Source organism: Falco naumanni, chromosome 3, assembly GCF_017639655.2.
Source record: "Falco naumanni isolate bFalNau1 chromosome 3, bFalNau1.pat, whole genome shotgun sequence".
In the NCBI taxonomy this organism is placed as follows: Eukaryota; Metazoa; Chordata; class Aves; order Falconiformes; family Falconidae; genus Falco; species Falco naumanni.
Window position 1 is genome coordinate 78,277,699 of NC_054056.1, and position 25,754 is coordinate 78,303,452.

Below are 25,754 nucleotides of genomic sequence, written 5' to 3' on the forward strand. Positions count from 1 at the left end.
TGTCACGTGATCCGGTGGAGGGGTGGGGCGGTTTCACCTATCTCCTCTGGGCCCAGTGGCTGCCGGGTAGGTCACCGCGCCGTAGCTGTACCGAGGGCACTCGAGGTCCTGCCTCCACGAGCGCGGCTGCTATTGGTCAGGGTGGCGCCTGGGAGGCCGCGGATTGGCTGCTGGGGAGGGAGTCGCGAGCCTCGGCGGAAGAAGCGGGTCAGAGAGCGCGGCCGTGGCGGACGGCGGGTGAGGCGCGGGTGGCGAGGCGGCTGGCGCTTCTTCCCTGAGGCGGCCCCTTCCCTGAGGCGGCCCCTTGCCCCTTGCCTGAGGTGGCCCTTGGGTCTCCCCTTCCTCCTGGGCAACCCCTCTCCTCGCCTTGGTCCCGGGTGAGGGGTGGTGCGTGAGGGGGAGCGCGACCCGGACCCGGAGTCTGCTGCGCTTAGCGCGGCTCTCCCCGTTTGCTGCAGGCCGCTGCCGCCGCTGGGCTGGGCAGGGCTCGCTCCGCTCCTGCGGCTCAGCTGTGGCCCCTCAGACCGGGAACCCTGTGCCTGGGTGGCGGGGTGGGGTGGGTTGCGGGGGGTGTCCTGCTGTGAGGGGCCGTAGGGGTGCTGCTCGGCTGTAAGTGTGTAGCCGAGGGCCGACCCGGGGCAGGGCAGGTAGCGGCCTTGCGAAGGTGCCGTACTTGCGCTGCTTTTCCAGGGGAGCAGAGCAGCGTGGAAACGGCTCGGGGTGTTGGACTCGGAGCTGTCGTTTCTGCAGGCAAGCTCACCGAAACTGAAACCCTCGTAGGTTGCTGTGATGGGTTGGAATGACAGGTCACAGGAAATCATGTAAATAAAAGATCAACTTTGAAGGAAGTTTTTTAAGGAGGCTTTAAAATACAGAGGCATATAGAGGGAAAAGGAGGCTAATCTTAAGGGGTTTGCTTGCTATCGAAAGTGGTTCCAAAGAATGTTTATCAATATGATGATAGGCACTTTATACATATACATATAAATATAAATATTTTCTGTAAACTTTTGATGCTTACTTTGTGTACCCTTAGTGATACTGCTGCAGTGCTCAGGTTCTTCTGCAATTGTTATAAATAAGTAACTTGCTAGATACTTGGTTTTATTTTCCTTTATAAGCTGTCAAAATTCCAAATACTGAGTGTGAGTGCGGTTTGAATGCTGATATCAACTGTAGTGCATTGATCTCTGGCTGATAGTGTCAGCAAGACTTTGTTAACTTTTACGTGCTGTCCTCAAGACAGCTGTAGTCCTGTAGCTCTTGTGAAGGCAAGACTTATAAAGACTAAATGAAAAGGAAGTAATTGTCTTCTAATACCCACCGTGGTTTACCTAGGTGATAAAGAAAAAAGAAGGGAGCTGAGTTTTCTGCACATCACTTCTAAAATCTCCAGTTAATTGTTGCTGAATCAAAATGATTTTTTTTTTCATAGAGGTTGCTAGCTGAAATAAGATCAGTATGTGTAGAAACTCAACATTGTTAGAAAGAGGGATTTGGGGAGGGGAGGAATCAAACATTTTAAATGTTTTTCAGACAGACACACCCTTTTGTTAATAAAATTTGCATGCTCTTGTTTCTCAAAGATACAGCTGAAGTACTGGCATTCATAGCAATGACTAGGATGGTCTATGTGTCTGGCAGGAAAGCATAGGTATATGGTTATGTCTGTATAGTATAATACTGTATGGGTTAGAGGTGCTGAAAGATTTCACTTACCTCTCCATTGTTATCATAGTGCACCATGTAGGTATAATCTCTTCTGAGCAAAGGCTTTTGATTAAACTAGTCTTGAAACTTGGATGTTTTGTTCTCTGTCCTTAGTTGGCAAGATGTGGTAGCATGGGTAAGATGTGATGAATACAGTTTTGCACTTTGAGGTATATATGATTTGGCTATACTTTTAAGAAAGCTTTAGCAGCTTGTATCGCAAGTGTGTTATTTTCAATTCTTGCTTTAGATTTCATGCTGATACTAGTTTAGATAAGCCCTTGATTGTCTCTGTAGCGTTCACTGACTTTTATCTCTCTTTGCGTGCCTTTCCAAACAGGTGTTTCTGATAGTAGGGTACTTCATTATTTGTGGCTTCCAAGCCAAAAAATAGACCTCTGTATTTGGCTGTGTGATCTTTGCCAAGTACTTATGTTACTTGTAACTTGTCTATGTTGATTTGGGAGGGGGTCTGGTTCTTTATCAGAAGATTCTTCTTGCCTGTTTGGCTTGCTTTTGCTGTGATAAGTTGGGTTTTTTTTTGCTTTGTCTTTCTTTATTACTTTTTTAATATGATTCCTTATGGATGTAATTTCATGAGATGAGCTTGAGTCATGTGTCTGTCTCTTTAAAGACTGTGAAGATACGCATGCCGTTTTCCTGCTAAAATAAGGAGGAACCTGCTTTTTTTGCATGTGGTTTTTGATGTGGTTGGTATTCCTTTGAAACCATGCTGCTTTGAAAATTCTATACTCTATGTTATACATACCCTTTTGATTTAGAGACTAGACCTTTCATTTTTCAGATTTCATGCATTTGTTTATGCTTTGTTAAGACTGATCTGCTGCATCAAGCCCATTAAGTCATTCTCTTATTTTTGTGTGGATCTTACATGAATGCAAGAAACTTCCTTCACTAAGAAAAATATGAATATCATATTTCTTTTTAAGAGCGAAAACTCATAATTTGAAAGGGACTTGGACAAATACAACATTGGAAAATACATATAGAAGAATTTCAATTCAAAAGCAGTCCCATCTGATTTTTCTTTCTTCTCAACTTTCATGTGTAGGACTCGCTAGAAAGTCTGGCAGAGGGCTCCATTTTGTGTTTACCTAGTATTATGCCTTACATCTACAGCCTCCAAAGCCCTTATATTTATTTAATTAACATTTTGTAATTTACAAGTGGTATTATCTCTCAGCTTTGTAGACTGATACTTGATATGACAACATTGAATGAAACCTGCAAGAGTGGTTAGGAAAGTAGAGTCAAAAGAGAGTTCAGGGAGGCTAAAGTGAGAATCCTGACACTCAGAAATATAGACCTCCTCACTTCTGAACCAAGGAATTCCTGCATATTTCCATATCAGAAAGAAAGTTCTTCAGCATTGCTAATTTCTGTTTAAGTAGAGTTTTATAATTGAAGAACCTATGAAATTCCAGCTCCCATGTGCTTTATGCAGTGAAATTTTGCAGTAATTCTTTGTGTTACTACTCTTCTAACCTCTTTTGGTAATCTTGCCTATGACTACTGCTTATTGTTGTAAGAGTTTTGCTTAAGAACAGCAAAAGGACCATATTTTGTAGCAGTATTACTATCACTCAGGGCATTGTATTGTAGTAATTGAGTTGTGGAAATTTTAGGGTAGTTTACTACTATTTTTAGTTTAGGTAGCATAAAGAAGGTAGAGAATAAATAAAATAACCATCAACATTTTAAAAGATGTATTCTAGCTTAATAAAAACAATAAACATGTAACTCCTGCATCTGAAATTGGCATGTATACAGAGCCTTACAGAAGAATTTGCTAATGTTTTCATTCTTGCTGTCCAGCAGTTTCTTTTGGAATGAACCCTTTCTGTTCTTGGCACATAAAATAATTGTGAAATAACTGAGATTAATGAAGAAGGGTATAGTGCAATATAGTCTGGAAGAGGTGAGCATGAAGTTTGCCTGGGGGTAATTCTGGAGAACTAATAGATCTCATAAAAATACCAAGCTGTTATACTTCGAAGCATTTTCCTTTCAGATCTCCTTTTAGATAACAAATTAACTGGAGGCTCTTAAAACTTGGTAGTTTTCCTTCGTGCCAGGAACTAAGGAAACTAATCCAGGAACTGTTTGGTACTCTGTACTCTTAGAGATTGACTTCGGTCACTTTCTTTTGCAAAAACAGCGAACAAGTAATTGACAAGAGCAAGGAGTTGATGGACCCCAGTCTTAGGTACTTTAAGCATTTAGACTACAGAAGAAACAAGTGATTTATAATATGAACTATATTCATATAGATCTTTTTCCTGAAGTAGTTGTTTTGTTAAATGAATGCTTTTTGATGTCAAGTCATCTAAGTCTTGGAACCTGGAATTATAAAAGGTCACCTAAATGTTTTAGGACAGGGTAAGTATTTTGGACTATTCCTGATGCTTTGTGTCATCACACTCCTTTCATTCCTGGGTCACTGAACAAGTTTCTAAAAGTAATCACTAATCTTTCAGAAATTGCCTTGGCTAATTTCAGAGATGTTCAAGGTGAATTTCATTTGACACTGTTATCCTGGATGTTTATAACTTTTCAGTTACCTATAACCTGTTCTAACATCTGTCTCTCTCTTTTCTACCATATTCAAGTGAAAACAGAGAATATACTGACTATCTGTATCACTGGTTGAATTCTTTCGTCTTCAGTTACATTGTGCCTTTATCTCTTGTCTCCTGCTTACTCCTGATACATGTGTAGGATTTTTTTTTTATGCCTGTAAGCTGGAACCAGTTTTGTACCTTAGCCTTTTTTAACTTAACTACTTCATATTCACACTATTCCATCATCCTAATATTATGCTAATTTTTTCCTGCATCTACTTTTGGGCCTTTACCTGGTTATCTCGTCAGGTTTTGTCTCATTCTTTTACCTCCTTGCCTCTCAGTTTCTTGAGCTCATGGAAACTTTTTAGACCAGCTCGAATTTCCTTAGAAGAAGTTCTAACACTCTTCGCTTCTGTCCAGGTTGTCTCTGTTTAATTAAAGACTCTGTCCTCCTTGTTGATCAGAAACAAAGTAATACCTTTTCTTCATTTCCTGAAAAAAAGGGACTGACTACATCTGGGGATTTTTAAACTAATGACCTGGCTATCTACTGAAAGAGCAATGTATCAGGATGTAGTCATCACTTTATAGTCCTATCATATGTCTTTTCCTGCCAGCCCTGTCCTTGCAGTAGCTCAGCAATACAGTCTTTACCCTTTTTTCTCTGTCATTCAAATGTCTAGACACGGCTTTCAGTTTTCTTCTCTTTGATTTCTACACTACATGTTCAACAAGTCTGAACTTTGGAATGAGGCGGAGTGCATCACATGTATTGCACTTTTGGAACAGGTTTCCCCTTTTAAAGGAGCATTCTTATCTCTTTTATGTCACTCATAGTCTACAGTGCCAGATATGATGCCAGATCTAATATGGGGCACATAGAAAGACTTGTATTCTTCCTGTTTTAAAAATACAGCAGGTGCAATGTGATCAAAGATCCGTACAGTCCATAGAGTAGCTTGCCTATGGGAAGGGTAACAGATGCCTAAAGGAAGAATAGATCATGTAGATGGTAATGATTCCTTGACAGGCTTTTCCATCTTTCCATAAAGAAGTCTATGGCATATTTATTGTGTATGACTGTACCTTATATTCATGGCTATCTGATAGATAGCTCATTATTCTTCCCTATTGTTTTTCTTATAATAGTTGCAGTTTCCATTCTAATCTCTTGGTGATTGTTTCACTTTTTTTTATTATTATTTTTAATTACTTTTTTAATCTTACATTTCTATTAGTCCTCCTTTAGGTGATAGATTAGTAGTTTCTTCCTGGTTTATTCAGAAACAAAAGTAAGTCCTGTTAGGAAATGTCTTTTACTTTCTGTGGGGATGAGAAACTAGTATCAACTTTTTTTAAGTCTGTCTTAAAAAAACCCACAACTGTAGAGCTGCACTGTTCCTGCCAAGTTTCCACTAAAAGCAGGTTATTACTAAGGAACTGTAAACTTGAAAAAAACATTTGTAATAGAAACGGTGATGGTTTAACTGTAGTGCTTGTGGGCACTTCTGAACAGCTTAGCTTTTCCATTGCCTGATGAGTACCTCCTTGCTGCTACATTGTTTTAGTCATCACTGTATGTACATATATAGTGGCTTCAGCAACACTGTTGTTCATACTACAAATACATTGCTCAGGGTGGTTCAACAGTGTGTTGTTTATATCCTGATAAACAAAACAAACAAACCTAAATCTATGGCTTCCCTTTTGGTTTTGGTGGCATACATATCTCGGTGACATCCAAGTTATGACTGGTGTAGAACACAGTTGAAGAGCTACACTATTTTCACTGGAGGAGCAATAAAACCATCTTGATTTAAGTAAATGGTAGTACATATAAATAGACACAATTTGAAATCTGTCCAATTTTATAAATCACTTGAATATTTTCAGGTCCCACATCACTACTTATTGTCATTTTCTTGCATTAGTCATTTTTCCTTTCCTCAGTTGTGGGAAAAAGGAGGGAACAACAAAGCTGTCGGAGAATGTGAATGAAGAGAGGTGATCAGCTTTCTCTAGTTTGTTCCTGCATAGAAATGAGTTTTAGGTAGGAGTATGGCCCTTTAATCTTAGTGCTAGTCTCCAGCTGCAGGCATTCCATAGGGTTCAGTGCTCACTTAGAGTTGTTGAACACCATCACATGTCTTAAGTTCCAGTGAGCAATCATTTCCCCAGCTTTTTAATTGCTAACTTTGCAACAGCTTTGATGTCTTGAAAATGACACTACTAAAAAAACATTGACACCTGTATGTAAGAAAATTCCTTCTCAATGCTTGTGCTTTGCAGTACTAGCAATTGTTGACACCTAACGTGTCTTGTTTTTGTAACTGTTTCTAAAGGTTGGGGCTTTTTCAGGACTGCTTGCAGCAGTTTACTTCTATATATGTTTGACAACATGCATTTAAAATTCTTATGTTTCTCTTTTCAGAAGTACTATGGAACCTCTGCAGTCTTGTAGGTTTGGAAGGATTAAATCCAAGTTTGGAAAGGCTTTTTCCATTCCAAATGATTTGCTGGCTTAAGCGCTTAATTAGGATGGCTTTTGAACAAGTTGGATTAAACATGGAATCAGTAAGTGTTTCAAACTTGTTTGATGTTTTCAGAAGATCAGGTATAGAAACTACTTCGTCTATTTTAGCTTGTGCTTAGCTATTCCATGAGAACACTTTAAGTATACGCAACCTGTGTATGATTCTGTGATGCTGAAAAAGTATGAAGCTTACTACTTGGGCTACTTGGACACTGATGTGTTGAGTAATATATATGTTAAAAATACCATGCAGTTCCTTCTAGCTCTAATAAAAAACTGTTTACTTTGTAAACACCATTTTTCATGTTGGACTTCTATGTGTGTTTTGAAGCTGAAGGAAAACTTTCAACTCTTTTTTTTTAACAGTGATGTTAATTCTTAAATAGTCTTACTGCTTTGCTCTCACCTTGGAGATATGAAAAGCCCCATGAAACTGAGAAGATTATGATAATTGTGCTATATTTACCTCTCCTGAAAGTGTTACAGTGTTACAGAAAGCAAGATGGCTGTATTCTTTACTGGGGAAACAGAAGAATGTGCATGCATAGCTCTCCTCTTGGAGGAAAGTGTATACAGTGTTTTCTTTGAATGCTTAGAAGAGAGTGAGATCTGCTACGTATTGACTCCTTTGTCACTGAGACCTTTAGGAAGCTATTTTGGGTGCAAGTATTGATCTCAATGCAGTAATCCCTATGAACTGTCAAAATATTTTAATGTTTTAACAATGGAGAAATCCTTAACAGCTGTGTGTGGTACTTAGAAGGGCAGTTCTTACCCTGCGTTGTTGTGGTAGAACCTTTTATAAATCATGGGAATCTATGGAAAGCAATGTGTTTATATGTTGTGAATTAAAATTAGCAATAAGAATCTGTATTTTAGGATTTTATTCAAACTTTGATCTGAGATTTCATGCAGTATAACTTTAAAATTCAGAGTATGAGAATATGCTGGACTACCATGGGTGTTGCTGTGGTCATTGTCAGCAACATCTTCCAACCTAAATGAATGGGGGAAACAAGTTTTTAATCTGTTTACCCCCATTCTTTACTTGTATCAAGCTTGTGATAATGCAGTTACATTTAAAATGTCAGCTGTTTTGGACAAGAGCTGAACACTGATGCAATAAGAGGGTATGACTAAGTAGTATTCTGCAGACTTGCTCTGCCAGTGCGTCAAGTCAACAAGAACTTGGCAGAGCAGTACTGAGACTTACTAGCTCAGCTGAGCAGTATGCTGACTTCATTTGCCTACCTTGTGACACAGCTTGCATGCAGTTTTCTGAAAATATTGTCCCAGCATATCTTGAATTACCAAAACTGAGTCATTAAAGTTTTGGTGCACCAAACCACTGTTGTTGAACAACCCTGAGGGCATTTGAGCACCAAATATTTTTGAGGATCTGGATGCTAGTCAACATCTTGTCTGTGGTCAATCTCTAAACAAGTTTTGCCACTTGTTTATAATATGCTGTACTTATGTTGGTAATACAGCATCTAGTCTAGGCTCTTTTGCTGTTGTGGAAGTAGTTCCATAATTAACTAAGCCTTCTCTTGGCTAGTAGTATTTTTTTCCAATGCAGCATCACTTTGAGGCTATTGCCAACAGTGCTGCTTCTAACATCAGAATCTGGTGTGTAATAGTGATGCTGTGTTACTGCAATACTGTTTGATCAGTAGCCTTCAAGAAAAAGTCACTGACTACCTGCTATTTGCTCAGGCATATAGACAAACATTAACATGGTAGGCACAAATGTGAGGTGTTTGTTTGAGGCATCAAAAATGCAGAATCAATAGGGTACTCTATTGAAAAAAATTGTGTCCAAACTTAGCAGCATATTAAACAAGAGAAAGTATGTTTCATGGAATGGAAAAAATGGGTCTGAGTGGATTAATGACAAAGTCACAACTCTGATGCCAGGATCTAGCATAGCATACATGCTAGATATTTTGTCATACACATTTATTTTGTCAAAATTTATACATTCCAGTAAAGCCAGAAGGAGGAAAGATACTTAGAAACAGGCAATGTGTTTGTGTGACGTTTCTGAGATAACATAATCTGGGGATTCATACCATGGAGCATAAATTTTTGGTTTTAATGGAACCTTCAAAATCTAAGAGTAGTGACCTTTGCGTAGTATATCAAAATGTTATTCAGCTTTGTGTTGTGAAACTCCCAGAGCTGCACTACACTAATCACACGGGCAATATTGCCATGCCAGATGAGGGTTGTTCCGGTATTAATAACTTGGATTTTATCTAAGTTTTCCTTGTTGGGCAACCTTCAAACAGGATGTTGAGTTTTCTTGAAGCTATGAGCCTTTAAAAACTAAGGTCTGAGTAGTAAACTTATATCTACAGCCATAAGTAAACACTAGCAAAGTTTTTGAAATTACCATGGAGTGTTCTAGTTGTTTACTAACTACATACTCTGAGTTAGTCTTCCCATTATGCTTTTTCTTCTTTGTGCTGTTTTTGTTGCCTTTTCCTATGCTGAAATCTTTCTTGCTTTCTGGGGGGTGGGGGGATGTTTTGTTTTGTTTTTTTCTTCTGTCTCATTTTGCAGTATTCTTTAATACTCATTTGCAATGTTCTTTAATAGGATTAAAGTCTCGTTTTATTTCATACAACTATGGTAAATATTACAGTAAACATTCCCATCGTTAAGTACAACAAAAGAAAGCACATTCAAATCCCTGTTGAAACAACGTAGAAGAAACCTGAATTGCAGTAGAAACAATTTTTATGAAGCCAGGTGTGTTGAGGTGCTGTGGGTGGTTTTCTCTAGGTGAATGTATATGTTTATTTTTAGGACAAAGTTTCATTTTTACATATTTATTTTCCCCCTTTTCTTTGCTCTTTAATTTTACAGTTATATTTTTATGCTTATGCTAGCTTATAGTTATTTTTATTAAGATTTTTAGATACTGTTCCAGTGTTGGAAGAGCTCTAAATTAGAAAAAAGATACTTCAGGAGATGTATAATTACATAACTTTATGGATTTTTCATTATTGAGTGGCTTTTCTTGAAGCCCATTAAAAAGAGGTGCCTGACCCTATGCAGATTCTTTATTGTCTTAAAAATGGACAAATTATGCTTTTGAAGATGCTTCCAACTCTTGAATCCTTCTGTGTTACCTGATCTACTGCTTTGAATTTAGGCTGTCTTGAACTTAAATGGCCTTAGCTAAATTGTAATGACAGAACCAAATTTCGTGCCAGTTTGGGTATAGTATGTAAGGAGTTCACTGATAGAAATTTCATGTATGTAGATTCTATTCTAGCATGAAAGGAATAACTTTATTTATATTTATATATCAATTTAAATATTTATATTTATATATAAATATAAATATATTTAGCACAAGCATAGTATGGAAGGATAAGGGAAAACTATTCCAATACGATATAAAAATCAGTTACCTAACAGCTGGCTTCTTTTTCATTCCCATCTAGGTGCTTTGGTCCAGCAAGCCTTATGGTTCATCTCGGAGTATTGTAAGAAAAATTGGTACTAACCTCTCTCTCATACAGTGTCCAAGAGTTCAGTTTCAGGTAGGTGTTCTCAACAGTTTAGAATATGTATTTCACTATACTAATAAAGAGATTTGCTCTTGCATCAAGAGATTTTAATCGAATATGCAGTTCATTTAAATAAATGACCATAGAGGGTTTGTAAAAGCAGAATATGATAAACCAGGCATGTAGGAGAATTAGCTTACTTCAGTTCTTCCCACTTCCAGTTCACGTTTTTTCCACATATGGATTCTTCAGCTTCTGTACTGCCTAAAGCCTGAATCCATGTTGCTGTAACACATATAATGAAACCTGAAAAAAAATTTTCCCTAAGGAACTTAAGAAACTCTAAAATGAGGCAATACAGTATTAAAAAGTTATTCTTGTAAAAAAAAATACATTCATAAAAGTGAAGAGTTTGAAACTTATTTCTATGAACAGTATTTACAAGCTAGGCTTATAGTGTTACTTAAAAATATTTGGGAAAATAAATAAACTTTATCAGAAAGTAAAAAATTAGTATAGATAACATGAGTACCTTGTTTGCTTTTGGTTTAAATACAAGGCTAACGCTGTGTGGTGATAGGGGAATATCAATTCTGTGCAGCTTTCTGACTTCTTTGCTTTTTAACTTCAACTGCATATAGTGGGACGGTAAAGAGTGAGGGTAAAAGCTTAAGGAGGAGAAAACCCCTGTTCTTTCTAACAAGTCTTTCAGGAACAGATGGGAAAGTGGAAGCTGTTACACATAATCTCTGTGTGTGTTAGGGATAGGGGGTGGGTGTAGAATTGGAAAAATCTAGTGTTTGAAACTCGAGCTGAGAGAGGAACGTTTCTTGGGCTGAGCAAGGGTGGGGAACATAAAGATGAATGGTGGGAATCATCACCCACACTAAGACAAGGTAATTTCCACATAGATAATTTTTTCACTGTTTAAATTAATTTCTTTGTTTTACATGAAATGTATGAACAATATGTAGACTTGAAATTACGGTAGCAAAATCACATAGTTCAGATTACTATAAGAAGCCTTTTTGGTGTGATAGTAAAAGTCACGCTGACATTATGCCTCTCTTTAAATAATTACATTGAGAAACGAGAGGTGCAACCATCTCCCACTACTAGTGGCTTGGTGAAACTTAAAAAATAAGTATATACATTGTGGGGGTAGGGATTTGTGCAGGTAAGAAGGGCAACAAAATGACACACTGGATTTAAACTTCTCAGTATATGATCAATAGTAGCTATGGCAGCAATAAGGCTCCGTGTGCCTCAGGTTTGAATGGAAGTGAAGTCCTCCCATAACATGTCTGATTTTCTGTACTGTAAAGGCCATACAAGAAAAGATGATGCTTATTTGCAGATAGTTAGCCAAATACTACCTTCTCTTAATATGGAACATAAACCAAGACATTTCTGTTTTGCGTTCTTGTAAAGAGCTGTAAGATACATCTGGGGAGTCTGTTACTGGATATTTTTGGTGTTGAAGTAAAAATATGTGTATGTCTTCGTCTGAATTCTGTGTTACAATAAATAAAATATTTATCTCTTTTCCTCTTAAAGAGATGTTCAGTCAGTTTTGTGTAGATTTTATGCACATTGAGTATAAACATTCCCCTTCTATTAGATGAAAGGAAAGGATCCTAAAAATAGAAGTACAATTGTCAGTTGACAGAATTAGAAATACAAATTTCAAAATACGATCCTTGAAACACATTAACCATTGAAACAAATTAACATTTATATGGTTTATGCAGGCTTTAAACAAATATATAAACTGCTGAACATGTAGAAGTGTGATGCTAACATCTGTTTTTTATGTCTTTATCTCAGCACTAAGATTCTATAATGAAGTTCAATACTGGTCTCGATCGTTTTTATGCTGTTGCAACTGACGCTTTCCTATAGCTGTCTCTTCCTCTTTCTTTCTTGCCAGCTTTAGCTATATTATGAAAGGACCATGCACAACCTTGCTGTAAGTCATTTTATTTAAAAACCAAAGCAAATCTTATTTGCCTCATCTGAGGATGCATGTATATAATCAGTGTTTCTGACTTTATCTAAGAGCAATAAACTTTCCACAGATCTTCATTTTCCTTATTATACATAGATAAGAGATACTGAAAAAAATCTGTTATGTTCATTTTCTTCTAGCATGCTTTATTTCAGCTAGTGTGGAAAAAAAGAGTAGTAGCTTAACATTTTGATTTTTGAGGTCTACTGACTGTTGTAGTATCTATCTCTATGGATCTCGCCATAGTCAACATCTAAATTAATTGGTAAATGCTGTTTATTCAATAAGTGATGGCAGAGCTTACCTTTATATACTGTATATGGCATGAACAAATGAAAATGGTTCATACAGTTCTTTTGTATGTCATATTTTTTAGGTTTATCTGTAGTTTTTCGGAGAAAATAAAGTTAAACGTACCAATATAGCCTAGGTAGATTCAACCTAACCTACAATACTGTCTCTCAAGATAGTATCCTCCAGCTAGAGCATCTCTGTTCTATTCCTGTGCTTCTCCTATTTGTCTGATGGAAACCTGGCAACTCAAAAGAAGTCTTCTAAGGAATTGGTGTGCATGTAGGAAACATCAGAATTTACTGGGCTAATTGGAAAAATCATAGCAAGTTTGTCTTACTTGAAGAAGTATTTCCAAATGTTTAATATCTAACTGTATTAGTAATTTGAAATGAGTTTTTATTCTATCCTTAAATGTATATATAAAGGAATGTTTGCTCTACTTTGTGTTTCCTGGAGTCAACAAAAAGTAGAGATCCTGCTTTGATGTCCTGTTAAGCAGTGTTTCTCTAGTGTAGTGGTTATTATGTTTGCCTGACATATGAAAGGTCCCCAGTTTGAAACCAGGCAGAAACATGGGGCAAGACAGACTCTTTGGGTGTTGAACTTATTTATGGGTCCTTTCCAACTCGAGATACGATTCTATGGCATCAGCCAAAATTGTACTGTATGTGTAGTCTTTTCTTCAGAAATTCGTGGATTAATGGGTCTGAAACCCATAGGTGTGCATGTGTGTGTTTGCAAAACAGAGGCACACTAAAATAGGCCAAAAAGCCTCTGACGCAAGAAGTGGGGGAAGCAACTACATAGTTTCCAGAGAAGGAAAAGCGGGCTGCTTTCACTGCCATCCAGTAGAACTGGGCCTCTGTTTTCAGCTCTCTGTTCTCCATGTAGGTGCTGGCAGAGCAGTTATCCAAGTTTTCTTTAGCTGAAATTGACTGGAGGAATAGGGTAATCACAGAGTTGTTTAAGCATCAGTCTACAGACAGGCAAAGATTTTAAGAGTTTGATGTTGGCTTTTAACCTTTAAATTAAAGTAAAAAACTAGCATTAACTTGAAATTCAAAATCTGCTGCTGTGGAAGGCTTTGTTGTTTTTAGGGATAGAGAAAAGAAACATCTGTATATGGGGTAACAAAAAGATTCTGTTTACATATAAATACTAATAGAAAAGGAAGAAGAAACTTGCATCACAATATAACAGAAGGCTTGCTACTAAATATTGGATTGGAACTTACTTGTCTCATAATGCAGGAAACCTGGCAGTGGTAAATGCATTCCTTACTGTTGATTTATAAATTAATTTTTTTTATGCAGTTATGTGTAGTGCCTTTATTTAAATATGGCTTCAGTTTTTCATGGTAATAGTTCCTCATGTGGCCATTACCGTCAGGAAAATCTGTATCATCTATAAGAAGTAGCTAATGTACTACAGATTTTTAAAATTGCCATTAGTATTAGTATTAATACAGATGCTGTGGTCATGAAGATGACATTTTATTTTTAAAAAGAAAAAATCCAAGGAAACCTCAAACAATGGAAATCCTAACATGCAATAGAGTATTCTCTAGACTGTTTTAAAGAGAGGCAGAATGCGATGGTATTAGCCACAACTGTTAATGTGATAAACATATTACCATCTGTGCTGATGCTACCTGGAAAAAACCCTGTTGTTTCCAAATTATCTGATGGTGCCAATACGCACTCCTGGGAGCTGTGATAAAGGCTCGCATACAAGTTGCAAGAGTGTGAGGTGAAGATGACTAATCTCAATTTCCAAAGCTGTTTGTAACAACTCCTGGGGAAAAAACAACCCCACACCCACAACTCTGGACTGGTGTATCAAAGGCTACAACTAAAATATTTGTGGCTGTTCTTCAGAAATGGTTTCACCTCATCCAGACTGCAGTCCTACTGTGATAGGTCTGCTACAAATTCAGATTAATGATAACATTTCATAGTTGCTACTACCTAACAGTTTCCTCTGACAGAGGTGAGTTGCCTTGAAAATTGACAGAAGGGCTAACGGGCTGGATCCCGGCTGTCTTCACAAACTGTTATATCCTACCACCGTGCTTGTCAGTATCTTGGCCACTACCAGCAGTAGGCAGCACTTAAACAGCTGCAGTGGCTCGTGCAAGTTTGGCCTGTGGATTGTACATAATACAAGCAAAAGAGGTGGCATAGTTGCACTGGAGATAAGTAACTCAAGGTGACAGACTGAGCAGAAGAAATTACCGCAAGATGTTTCAGTAGCTTTTATCTGCTAAAATACTGAGCCCAGGCTGACACTGAGTCCAGTGTCTTGAGTACACATGCTCTTGTCTAACCTGGAGAAGCGCCCAGTATTTCAAAGCAGGTCTGAAACCATTTTGTATAGTTGTGGCTATGGAGCATGTATTGATGGTCCAAACAGTTTTTCAAATCTCCATTCAGGTCAATTAACTGTAAATCAAAGACGCGTTCCAGCCTCTGGAGCTCTGCTCACCTTTGGCTTCAAACAGCTATGAAGCTAATGGCAGAACCATGCTGGAAAACGGTCAACTTGTTTGGCATGCTGTAAATAAGATTGCTAGCAAATGGTGTGTTATGTTACGACTGCATCCTACCTCTCACTCTAAGTCTTTGTGAATAGTGAACTAGTGGAAATGGCTTTTTGTCATATTTTTTTTTTCCCTGTGTGTAATGTACACACGTTTATTCTTGTACAGAAATACTGGCAGGGTAGGGGAAGAGAAACACACTTCAACAGAATTTCACCTTCAAAATAATACTAAATCAGAGCAAAAGACTTAAGAAGTACTAGTAGCCTTAATGTCTTTTTTTAACTATTGGTCATGCATATAATTTAAAAACATATTATTTGAGTTAATATAGCAAAGTGCTTGAGAATGTTGATGTTTGTTTTTCTTTAAGGTAACGATTTGCATTGGCATTCACTAGTGTCATGTGATAGTATATGTAATTAGCTGTGAACCTCTGTAAAGTGTTCAGCAGACTAGATTGAATAGTTTGAAGTCAGTGAAATTGTTCTGGACTAAGTCCAGGACAGAAATAAGTGTGCTGCGCCTACAGATGCGTTTCATGCATGTATGTGTTAATAGTTACATGTAACCTCACTAAAAGTGTTGGATAAAATAACTGTGGCTTGAGCTGGGAATAGTGATGCTAAAACCTTTAATCTTGTCTTTAAAATTTAGCTTACTTCTCATGCCACAGAAGGAAACCATCCTAATCAACTTAGAGAAGATGCAGTGGCGTCCTTTGCAGACGTGGGATGGGTTGCTCAAGAAGAAGGTGAAGTCTCTACAAGGCTCAGGTATGCTCCTCAAGTCTCTTTGAACTTCTGAACTGAGAGGAAGAAACCTAGCCTCTTTCCAGTGAGAATCTACTGTGGATTGCTATTAATGGATAGCACTTGAATGCTGGGGGAAGAGAGAGGGAAGAGTGACAGAAAAGGTAGGATCTTGAAGTAGTAGGTGTTAGACTAACAAGATTTTGGATGAAAGGCAGGTTTGAGAACATATACAGGGAAGACTGGTTTATTTGCTTATTTATTGCAAAGAATTGTATGTGACAGTTTCAGGCAACCTTGTCCCCACAGAAATGTCTGCTGTGGTATGGAACAATCGATAACATTGATTCTCCAGTTCTCCTGAGATTTTCATTAATATGGGGTGGTGTACTGTACAGCTTCCTAATTAGCAGCAATGGTCATTCTGACAATCCAATAATTGGCATGCCTGCTAAAGACAGTTAAAAACTTAGGGGTTATATTTGGTCTTTAATCTTCATAACAAAAACTGGCAGGGAAGCCTGTGAACAACTCTGTCCAGAATGATGGGATTGATACTGTTATGTTGGACCAAGAGTACTGCACAGCACTGTAACTGCATGAAACAGGTTGGCTGAAGTGATGAAGTTCTCTACTCCAACTTACCCAAATTGCTGCTCAAACTAGCCAGAAAAAAAGGTACGGTTCTGTAGTGCAGAGGAAGTTTTTCTTCTGAACAAACTGATCTTCCAGAGAAAGGCACAGATTGTTGGCTTCAGAGATTACTGGAGGATACTGTTCTTAATTTGAAAGCACAAAATAGGTTAGTAATGACCTAGATACCCTCCAACATGACTTGCCACAGTGAAGCTTTGCATAACAAACATTCTGGCAACTGCCACGTTAATTTCACAAACTCAGAGGGGAGTCACAGAAATCAGTGCTTGTTGGGAAAACACTATTGGTAAAGTCTGTTTGATGTGAAGGAAATTAGCCGGCCAATACTACTTTTGTTTGCACAGAAACATTTTGTTTAAGGATTGAACTGTAAAGCTATTATGTTTAATGAAGACGACAGAGAGAGTAGCTCTTTGTTGCTTCAAAGAACCTGTTAGGACTTGCGTATTTGCTGAGAAGACTGCATGTGAAGGGGGGAAGGGGGACAGATGGATGTGGGATGGGACTAAAATAATCCTGCAGATACATGGTGACCTTAAGGCAAACAGCTTATAGTGGAGCATAGTAAGTGAATTACTTAGCAAATATGAGTATTTTGATGTGCACTGGTTTATTACACTGTGCATGGTATTATGTAGTGGAGCTAGTGTGCATTAGGTGTTTTCCAGACATTCGAAATTCTCTGTTTCGACAAGATCACAGAGGTGTTACTGTTAAATGTATATTCACTGTATAATTCAGTAAACAGTCTTGCATAGTTTTTTCTGCGAATACAGTTTTATAGAGGAAGCAACTAAATGACAAGCTGTTTCACCCTTACCCCTAGTCAGAGCCTTAGGGGTCTGTCTAGAGCAGTAGGGTGGTCACACCAGACAGCTCAGGTATATTTTTCCAAAATGTTAGATTCCAATCAAGGCATTTCCTTAAAACATCGTTACTACTCTGAGCAGAAAATACTCTTTGTTGTTCAGCTATTCTGTTCCTTTAAAGAGTTTCTAGAAGGCAGGTTTTAAAGAGTGAAGTGACCACTGGTGCCTTCCACCTTACTTATTTAGGGAGAGCAGGGAGATGGCTGCCATAGGAGGTATCCTGTTCTTTTCTCAGCTGTAGTTGCTCTCTATTCCTACCTAGATAACAATACCTGAATTTTAACATCTTTGATAATAGTAAATTCTGCTTGATCAAATTTCTGCAAGTTGTGCTGATGTGTTCTGTCAGTGTCATGGGAGACTCACATGTGTATCTGGTCCTGGATTGAGGTGGTCAGCATCGGGCTTGTTTTAGCCTTAAGTCTTGGCTCTTGCTCTGAGTCTAGTACAACTGCAGATCTGACGTGGTGCACATCCAGAGTACTTAACCCATGCACCCAGAGCGATGGGGCTCTTAAGCTGTATTAGTCTGGAGCCACTCTACACATTTTGAGAAGTTGTACCACTAGCCACAGTTCTTACTCTCATGTTTGAATAAATAATGGAATCCTGATGTGCCTGAGAAGTTTTGGGATTGAAGTTAAGGAAGATTGAGGAGCTAAGTATGTGGTCATACATTGCAGTTATAATGTTTGTGATAATCTGTTGTCATTAATACTTATATGTATTCTACTTATAGAATAATGAAATAGTTTGGGGTTGGAAGGGACCTTTAAAAGTCATTTAGTCCAACCCCCCCTGCAATGAGCAGGGACATCTTCAACTAGATCAGGTTGCTTAGGTACTAAATAAACAGATAAACTGTTTAAAAAACTGTTGGTGTCTTCAGTGAACATAACCTTTTGTAAAAGTTTTCTTCTCTAGTTTTATTTATTGTTAGCAAAATAGATATAAGACCCTTTCCCATTTACTAATAGGCAGACTTTGCGTCACTAAACTGTTTCACATACTTCATACCCTCAATGCTGCTAAAATAGAGAACTGTCCTTTCAGAAGTCCAGAAAGTACAAAAATTTGCTGTGGAACTAAGAAACTCTTCCTTCTACTTTAAAGGAATTAACTACATGTGACTGCTAGCAGCCCATGGGGGGAAAATAGTAGCATTTGATAAAAAAAGATCGAAATCTGAATTCCAACAAAAAATACAGTAGGTGTGAGGCAGACAAATAGATTGGGAGTGAGAGGGACTGTATTCCCTTTTTCTCCTGAAATCAAGGATTCCAGAAAAAGCTGGCTAGGGGAAGAGAAAAAATACAGCTAGTGATGCAAACAGAAAGGATATGAAGGTCTTACTTACTTCAAGCTATATAATGTCTTGGTAGAAGCGATTTGTGTAAAGACAATTTTGAAGTCAGGCCTTTAACTTGTATGCCTGGTTTGTACGTAATGTTGCTTTAGTTTTACCTATTACAAAGCCTTTAGAAAAAGGAATATTATGATATTTTTGTTACAGGTCAGAAGTTTGGTCAAAAACAGCCCAGCCTTTTTCAGGTGAACTACATCATTCTGGAAAGTCCCCGTGCAGACAGATGCTGTTACCAAACCCATTGGTAGAAGAACCAGTGTCCAGGAGCACAGTGACTGCAAATGAAGAAGCTCTGCAGAAGATCAGCGCTCTCGAAAATGAACTAGCCACTTTAAGAGCACAAATAGCCAAAATTGTCATCTTGCAAGAACAACAGAACCTGACAGCAGGTATTAAACTTGCTTTACTTTTAGCAAAAATTAGTTAATGAATTTGTCCCTTCTATAATTAATAATATTCTAAATTGTTTTTGTGAGATACTGCAACGCTGAACTTCTCCATATTGTTTTGGTCAGTTTGATAGACAGACGTAGCATACTAACCAAGGGATACATCATAGGTCTTGAAGACGAGAGACCTGCCAGATTTTCTGTATTTTCTAGTATTCCAGAAGTTTGTCACGTTTGTGTGGAAATCTGCCAGAATTCTGAATCTAAGGATGAGTAAAGAAAGTATTAACCAGCTTTCACATCAAAGCTCATGATAAACATGATAGCTTAAACCAACTAGAAGAATGGAACTTAATTACTAACACTTAAGTCCTCCCATCTAGTAGTGAAATAGACTCTGTTATCACAAAGTAATCATACAAGATGCTGATTACGCTTTTGGAATATGTATCATACATCTCACGTTTATGAAATAAATAACCAGAAGGGAGAGTAACTGCTTACTGGAATCATCTCTGGGATCAGACACATTGTCCAGATGGAACCAAAAGTGGTGCGCTGTTTCTGGTGGTAAACAGAATAATTCTTCTTTTTCTGACTTTCTTCTTTCCATCACCTTTGACTGCCTTCCAGTTCTAAGTCTACCATCTCCAAAGATTAGTGGGAGATGTCTCTTGTTGACTGCTGATGACAACCATTGGTTTTCACCCTTTCCCAAGGTCACTTAGCAAGTACAGTTTTGCCTATGTTTACATATAAAACCATATCCTGATCTTCAGATGATTTTCTTTAGTTTTTGTCTGTGAACTGACAGCAGTTACTTTATTTTCCTTAACTGTTTGTGCTCAAAAACTATTAAATAGATCACATGGTTTCTTTCCTGAATTATAATTCTTGTGTGAGTTTTGTGAAGTCACTAATAACTTTGTTTTTCATCATTTTCCCTTTACCTTTATTTATTAGGAAAATTAATTTGGTGTTTGATTTTATCATCTTTACCTCCCTCTTCTGGTAGAATATGGTAATGACACTGCGCGTACGCCTGCATGTACACAGGCTCCTATATATTACCTATAGATATATGTTTACACACTTTATACTCTAAGCCTCAAAACTCTGCTTTGATCTGGTTCTGGTGGTTTCTTTAAAGGTGCATTTGAGCAGGGGTTTCTTTATTTGTCAAGTTATTGCTGCTATTATAACATCGGGTTTTACCTAAAAGAGTACAAGGAACTTGAAATCAAGATTATTGTGAGAATATCTGTCTTCAGACAGATGAATTAGCAGGCCTAAAAATCCTTAACACCAGAGAGCTGGAATAAGCTTCAATTTAAGCAGGATTTGAGTGCTGAATTTTACACTTAAAAATCTTGTATGGAAGTTTCTTATTTGTGATAAATAGGAAGAAACACTGTTCACATGGCATATTGTATGTGACTTCCAGCTCAGTACCTGCCTCTCAGAAGAAAGTGAAATACTGGTAACATTAGGAAGAGAATATAACTAAAAGACATCATGACATCTGTCCCGTTGCAGTAAAGATGTGAATGCACCTAGAATATGAACTGGAAATTTAAAGAACACTTCTCACTCTTTGAGAAGGACTTTTATGTGGCTTTTCAGTTGAGTCTACGTAGGCGGTTTAGGAATGAAGAAGTTAATGCGATAATGTAAAGTAGGCAGAGGGGAGGAAATTGAAGCTGTTTTAGTCATATTCTTACCTGACCATTTGTGAGCTATAAAGCGAATTTACAAGTAAAATGATGTGTAATGCATGTTTTATTTGTAGTTGGGTCAAGTCCAGTTGCTTCAGCTGCTGCCCCTATTGCACCACCGCCGCCACCACCACCTCCTCTGCCACCCCTCCCTCCCCCGGGCCTACAACAGAGTATGTCTGCAATTGAGCTCATTAAAGAAAGGAAAAACAAAAAAATGAACTCTGGCCAGAATCTGACAGAAAATGGGCCAAAGAAGTCTGAAATACCAAACATGCTAGAAATCCTCAAAGACATGAACAGTGTGAAACTACGCTCGGTGAAAAGGTAATAAATATAAATAAATACCAGTGTATTAACATTTGCATTAATGATTTGTTTTTATGGCTCAGAACTATTTTAGGGTGAGATGGATGCTGATGCAACACCTGACAAACAATGCAAAATCATTCACAACTTCCAAAGCTCTGTTTTGGACTATGTTAACGCTTCTCATTTTGTTTTCTAGATCATCAGAAGGTACAAAAGCTAAAGTGGCTGACCCTACAGATCCTGCAACATTAATAGCAGAAGCGCTCAAAAAGAAATTTGCTTATCGATACCGAGATGATAGCCAAAGTGAAACAGAAAAAGTGATTCCAAAGACTGAAACAAAGACTGAGGTGGTGCTGGTGAGTATTGTAATTGTGGACACATGCTCAGCCTACGTAATAGTTGTCATGAAAGCCAACGTGTGTCTTTCTGCCAGCATATGCAAATACCTGCAAGTTAGCATCCCTGTCCACCAAACCCTATGATATGCTATGATTTGTGGGTATCATATGTTTTTAGTATCGAGTCTTAAGATTGTGTGCTCTTTTGGCCCCAGGTTTAAAAAGCCCTGTCGTGTATTTTCTAAAGAAAAAATCTTTTCTGTTGCCATGAACATGCAGTATTTTCTAAACTCAGTTCTTAAGGGCTCACAGCAGAATAAAATCTGAACTGAGTTTCCTGTTATTACCAACATTAACCGTTCAGATAGTGCACGTGAAATTTTGAAGCAAGATCCTGAAACGCATCCGCCATTATGAATGCAAAAAGCAAACTGTTCGGAATGCCTGCTGGATCTTGGTATAAGGAGTTTCTTCTAATAATTGAAAATGCTAAGTAAATAAAAGCAGTTTATTTATAGTGAAATTAGGAGATTGTATTTAAGGTCTATGTCATGGTACAATTTAATGGCTTCTAGTTTATTTCAGATTTATTTGAAACTGAAGTAAAGGGCGGGTTTAAGTAGTGAATGTTCAAGATGCAGAAGCTTCTAGCAATTATACACTTAAAAGCGGTAGTTTAGATCAGTCCTTGAATCCTTGTGCTGTAGAACCAGAGATGAAGAATAAAGTTACTTTTTCCTTTGTGCATTTGGAAAAATGCACATAAAACTCTGAAAGCTGGCTCCACTCTGAATTAAGTTCTGAGGAAAATAAGCTTCCCAAGCTACAAGTCTCAGGACTTCTGAGTAGTACTTCAGCTTATTAATGTTGACTTACTTGCCTTCTGGTTTAAGTTTTTAAGGTATATTCCTGTAACATTCAGGCTGTTCTTCATAACTAAAAGGCTAGATACTCCCCAAGAATCAGCCACTTCTTTGCAAGTATTGCTGGGGCTTTACGGGAAAGAACATGAGCTGGCAATGTTTTATTCACGCATACGTTTTCCATGACTTTCCAATTCTAAAATTTACAGTCCATCTTTTAAGATTAAAGATCATCAAGTCCTCAAAAAGCTAAGAAAATTGAAGGTTTGGATTTGTTGAATGATAGAATGTTGATTAATAAACATTATCAGATGTGTATCGATATGTAACTTTTTTGCTAGATCAGTCCTCGTATGATATCCTTGTATGATACAGTTTTTAAAAGGACTTGCACAAAAATGCAGGAAAAGGTTAAACTGCTGTTAGAGCAACTGGTTGTCAGCCTCTGAAGGTAACTGCATCTGTCTTACTTTGCTGTGGCAGAGTGAACTATATCTAGTCAGAGCTGCTCCAGCAGATGGTTACCTGCCTCATCTGAGCAATTTCAGCCGATTGCTGACACAACTTTCCCTTCGCTTTGTGGCTATGAAGTGGGTAAATCCACATGCAGAGAGGCGGGTTGATAAAGGAATTCATCTCTGCCCAAGTTCTGGTTTTACTTACAACTTGGATGGATACTAGTTCAACCAGGTTTCTGTTGAAAGCAAACTGAACATGTTTCTGGTTTCCTTCTCAGTTCGGACCGCACATGCTGAAGTCGACAGGAAAAATGAAGACTTTAATTGAAAAATCTTAATACATTAAGATCACTATGTGAAAGATCTAAGCTGTTTTGTCTGAAATTTTTTATATTGCAGATAGCACTAGTGCCGAGTGGTCTCTTACAACACAGGAAAAAAAAACTAATGTGAAATGTACAATTGGGACACTAAATATGTATGTGATTTATCAAGGGCAGTAAATTTGACCGTTATACTCAGGTATTAATTTTGTATTCAAACCTGGCTTTCTACTCAGACTTACATGGTGGTTTTAATTTAACACTAAGTTATATGTACACAACATCCTTTGTGCATAACTGATCCCTTAAAAATTTATGTACATGTTAATAATGATAGTGATACACCTTTAAGTTAATATCAGTTATTTGAGCTCTAACTATGACTTGCACTACAGTTTATAGTTTGATACTGAACTTTTCATGTGAAAGTCTTTCTTTTAAACTTAACGAATTTTTAGCCCAAAGAAAACCTGAATGCATTCTGCTTCCTCCTGAAAGAAAGTGAAAACTTAAATCTGCTGCAAAGGTCACCTGGTATGAGATATTTTAAGTAGTAGCACATTTTTGTGGGGGGTTGGTTGTTTGGTTTTTATGTGTTCTGTTTTCTTTTGGGTTTTTTTTTTGTTTAAATGAGCTCGCAAGGGTAAGAGAGGAAAATCTGCTTGTATCATTTTGTGACTAATGGAAAGAGTGCGTGACAAGTGAGTAAATCATGCTGTGGGAGCCTCTGAATAGGTAGTCCAGTGACTTTGAGATAACCAGTAGATAGCAGCAGAGTCAAATAATTAATGTCAGCGTACGTGTTAACTAGCGTAGAAGCGATGCAGAGAAGAAAAAAAAGGTACAAAGTACTGTGAGTGCAAATTGCCAAAAGTATATTGATCATCAGCTGCGCTAAGAGATGTTCACGGATACCTTTTTATCCCCAGTTGTCTGGGGTCCCTGGGTAGGTTTCTAGCAGCTGCGGACTGCACAAGCCCTCATGGCCCTGTTTGCAGGGAACAGATAGTCATGAGCTGTTCCACAGAACCCGTTTGCCGGGGAGGCCCTTCTGGGGACTTCCCAGAGCAGCCATTTGCTGCCAGACCTGCACATCTTTGTCTGTTCATTCATCAGCCACCTGACTTAGCTCGTGTCTCCAGCCATAGTTGTATAAAAGGCTCAAGTTAAAAATAATTCAGGTTTAGGCATCAGAAAGCTACACCCTGGCTGCACACCTGAATGAAGCCAAGGTTTGCTCCGACTGTAGATGAGGGTGGAAAAAGCCGAGTCCGGCTATGTCAGTGTTCTAAGCCGACCCGGCTGCTTAGCCTCCAGCGAGACCCGGAACAAGTACAAGTGCCTCTTGGAGCTTCTGTTTTCTAGGAAAAGAAAAAGGCAGCACTTCTTAAATAAAGATAGCTAAATGGCTCCGACAAGGTTACCGAAGTGACTGAAGCTTTGCTGCTTATGACTGGAACATAGAGCGTACAACCGAGGAGGATGTTTTCTGGTGGGAAACTTGCAAGGGTGTTGATATGTACACAATGTAACTTCATGCCAAAATGCTCTGCTATCAGCCTTACTGATAGGCCATTAAATCTTTGGCGCGTTTTTTAAATGCCTTTAAAACACCTTTTTGAAAGTTAATTTTGGTTTCAAGTTTTATATTTAATGCTTTATTGCCACTATATAAAATTAAAGGCTGTTTAAAAATAAACATTGTGTATGTGATCTGTGGTACTCTACATGATAGCAGCCGCAATAAAGTATGGTTTACATTCTGTTATAGTGACTATAAATCAGCGTAGTGACAACTTGCATCTCCTTCAGGACTGGACCATTTACCTTGCTGTGCAGCAGAAGTAACAGTGGAATTAGTCATAGAAGAGCACAGTGCTCTTAATTCAGTTACATTTGGGTAAAAAAAACCATCAGGAAGCAGGGAGAAGTTTATGCTTCGCCACAAATGTAACAGGAAGGTAGTTTGACAGCCTCTCTGTCCCCTGGTGCTCTGGGGTCCCTTGATAGGCCCTTGGTGTGGCACAACCACCACTACCCACCCCCACTCCCCAAAGGCCACAGCTTCAGAACAGCTGGCCCAAAAAACCCTCTGCTGTTTCTCTTCTTTCAGAGACAAAGCCTCTGTTGAAAGTGTTTCAGCTGTTCAAATGAAGTAACTCAGTGCAATTATATCATTAACTTGTAAACTTGAGAGGGTCGCTTGACCTATTAAACTAGGCTAAAGCATGAGAAAACCCCACACCAAACATGGTCCATTTGAACTGCGTATGTGAGGTGCAGACATCCATCACCCCAGAAATACAAAAACATGTGGCAAGGCTTATTAGTGATGTAAAATGATAGCAAAAGGAATGTCATCTGTGCAAGGAAATGGAATCACAAAGCTGCTGTCTACTAATTCAATTTCATACTTTTCTGTACCTTCATTTGTATCTTTCTGCTTGAAGTCTTTTACCCACACAGTGCTACCAACCATGGAAAACCACCTCAGGCAGAAGTACTCAAACTACGGACAC

The 25,754-nt window shown here is 38.1% G+C and overlaps 1 protein-coding gene across 5 annotated transcripts; it reads left to right on the plus strand.

The window, feature by feature from the left end:
- The first annotated feature begins 112 nt into the window (after positions 1–112).
- MTFR1 (mitochondrial fission regulator 1) lies at positions 113–24,934 on the plus strand. Of its 5 annotated transcripts, XM_040588945.1 has the most exons (10): positions 275–377; positions 6,727–6,869; positions 9,476–9,582; positions 10,284–10,382; positions 12,280–12,318; positions 15,848–15,966; positions 18,982–19,223; positions 21,013–21,265; positions 21,447–21,609; positions 22,938–23,273. In XM_040588945.1, the coding sequence occupies exons 5-10, from the start codon at positions 12,304–12,306 to the stop codon at positions 23,133–23,135; spliced, it is 990 nt and encodes a 329-aa protein (XP_040444879.1). In that variant the 5' UTR covers positions 275–377; positions 6,727–6,869; positions 9,476–9,582; positions 10,284–10,382; positions 12,280–12,303; the 3' UTR covers positions 23,136–23,273. The 5 variants fall into 5 exon arrangements, with proteins under 5 accessions (XP_040444875.1, XP_040444878.1, XP_040444879.1 ...); XM_040588941.1 differs by lacking the exons at positions 275–377; positions 9,476–9,582; positions 12,280–12,318 and adding an exon at positions 113–237; XM_040588944.1 differs by lacking the exons at positions 275–377; positions 9,476–9,582; positions 12,280–12,318 and adding an exon at positions 114–237 and having other exon boundaries at positions 23,191–24,934.
- Positions 24,935–25,754: the final 820 nt, after the last annotated feature.

What these genes read in the sequence shown, in the direction of transcription:
- MTFR1 (XM_040588941.1), top strand. Translation starts at nt 6,804, where the DNA reads ATGATTTGCTGGCTTAAGCGCTTAATTAGGATGGCTTTTGAACAAGTT. An exon ending in ACAACAGAACCTGACAGCAG is followed by an intron (nt 19,224 to 21,012) that starts GTATTAAACTTG and finishes TTTTATTTGTAG; the next exon opens with TTGGGTCAAGTCCAGTTGCT. An exon ending in CAAAGACTGAGGTGGTGCTG is followed by an intron (nt 21,610 to 22,937) that starts GTGAGTATTGTA and finishes TTGCTGTGGCAG; the next exon opens with AGTGAACTATATCTAGTCAG.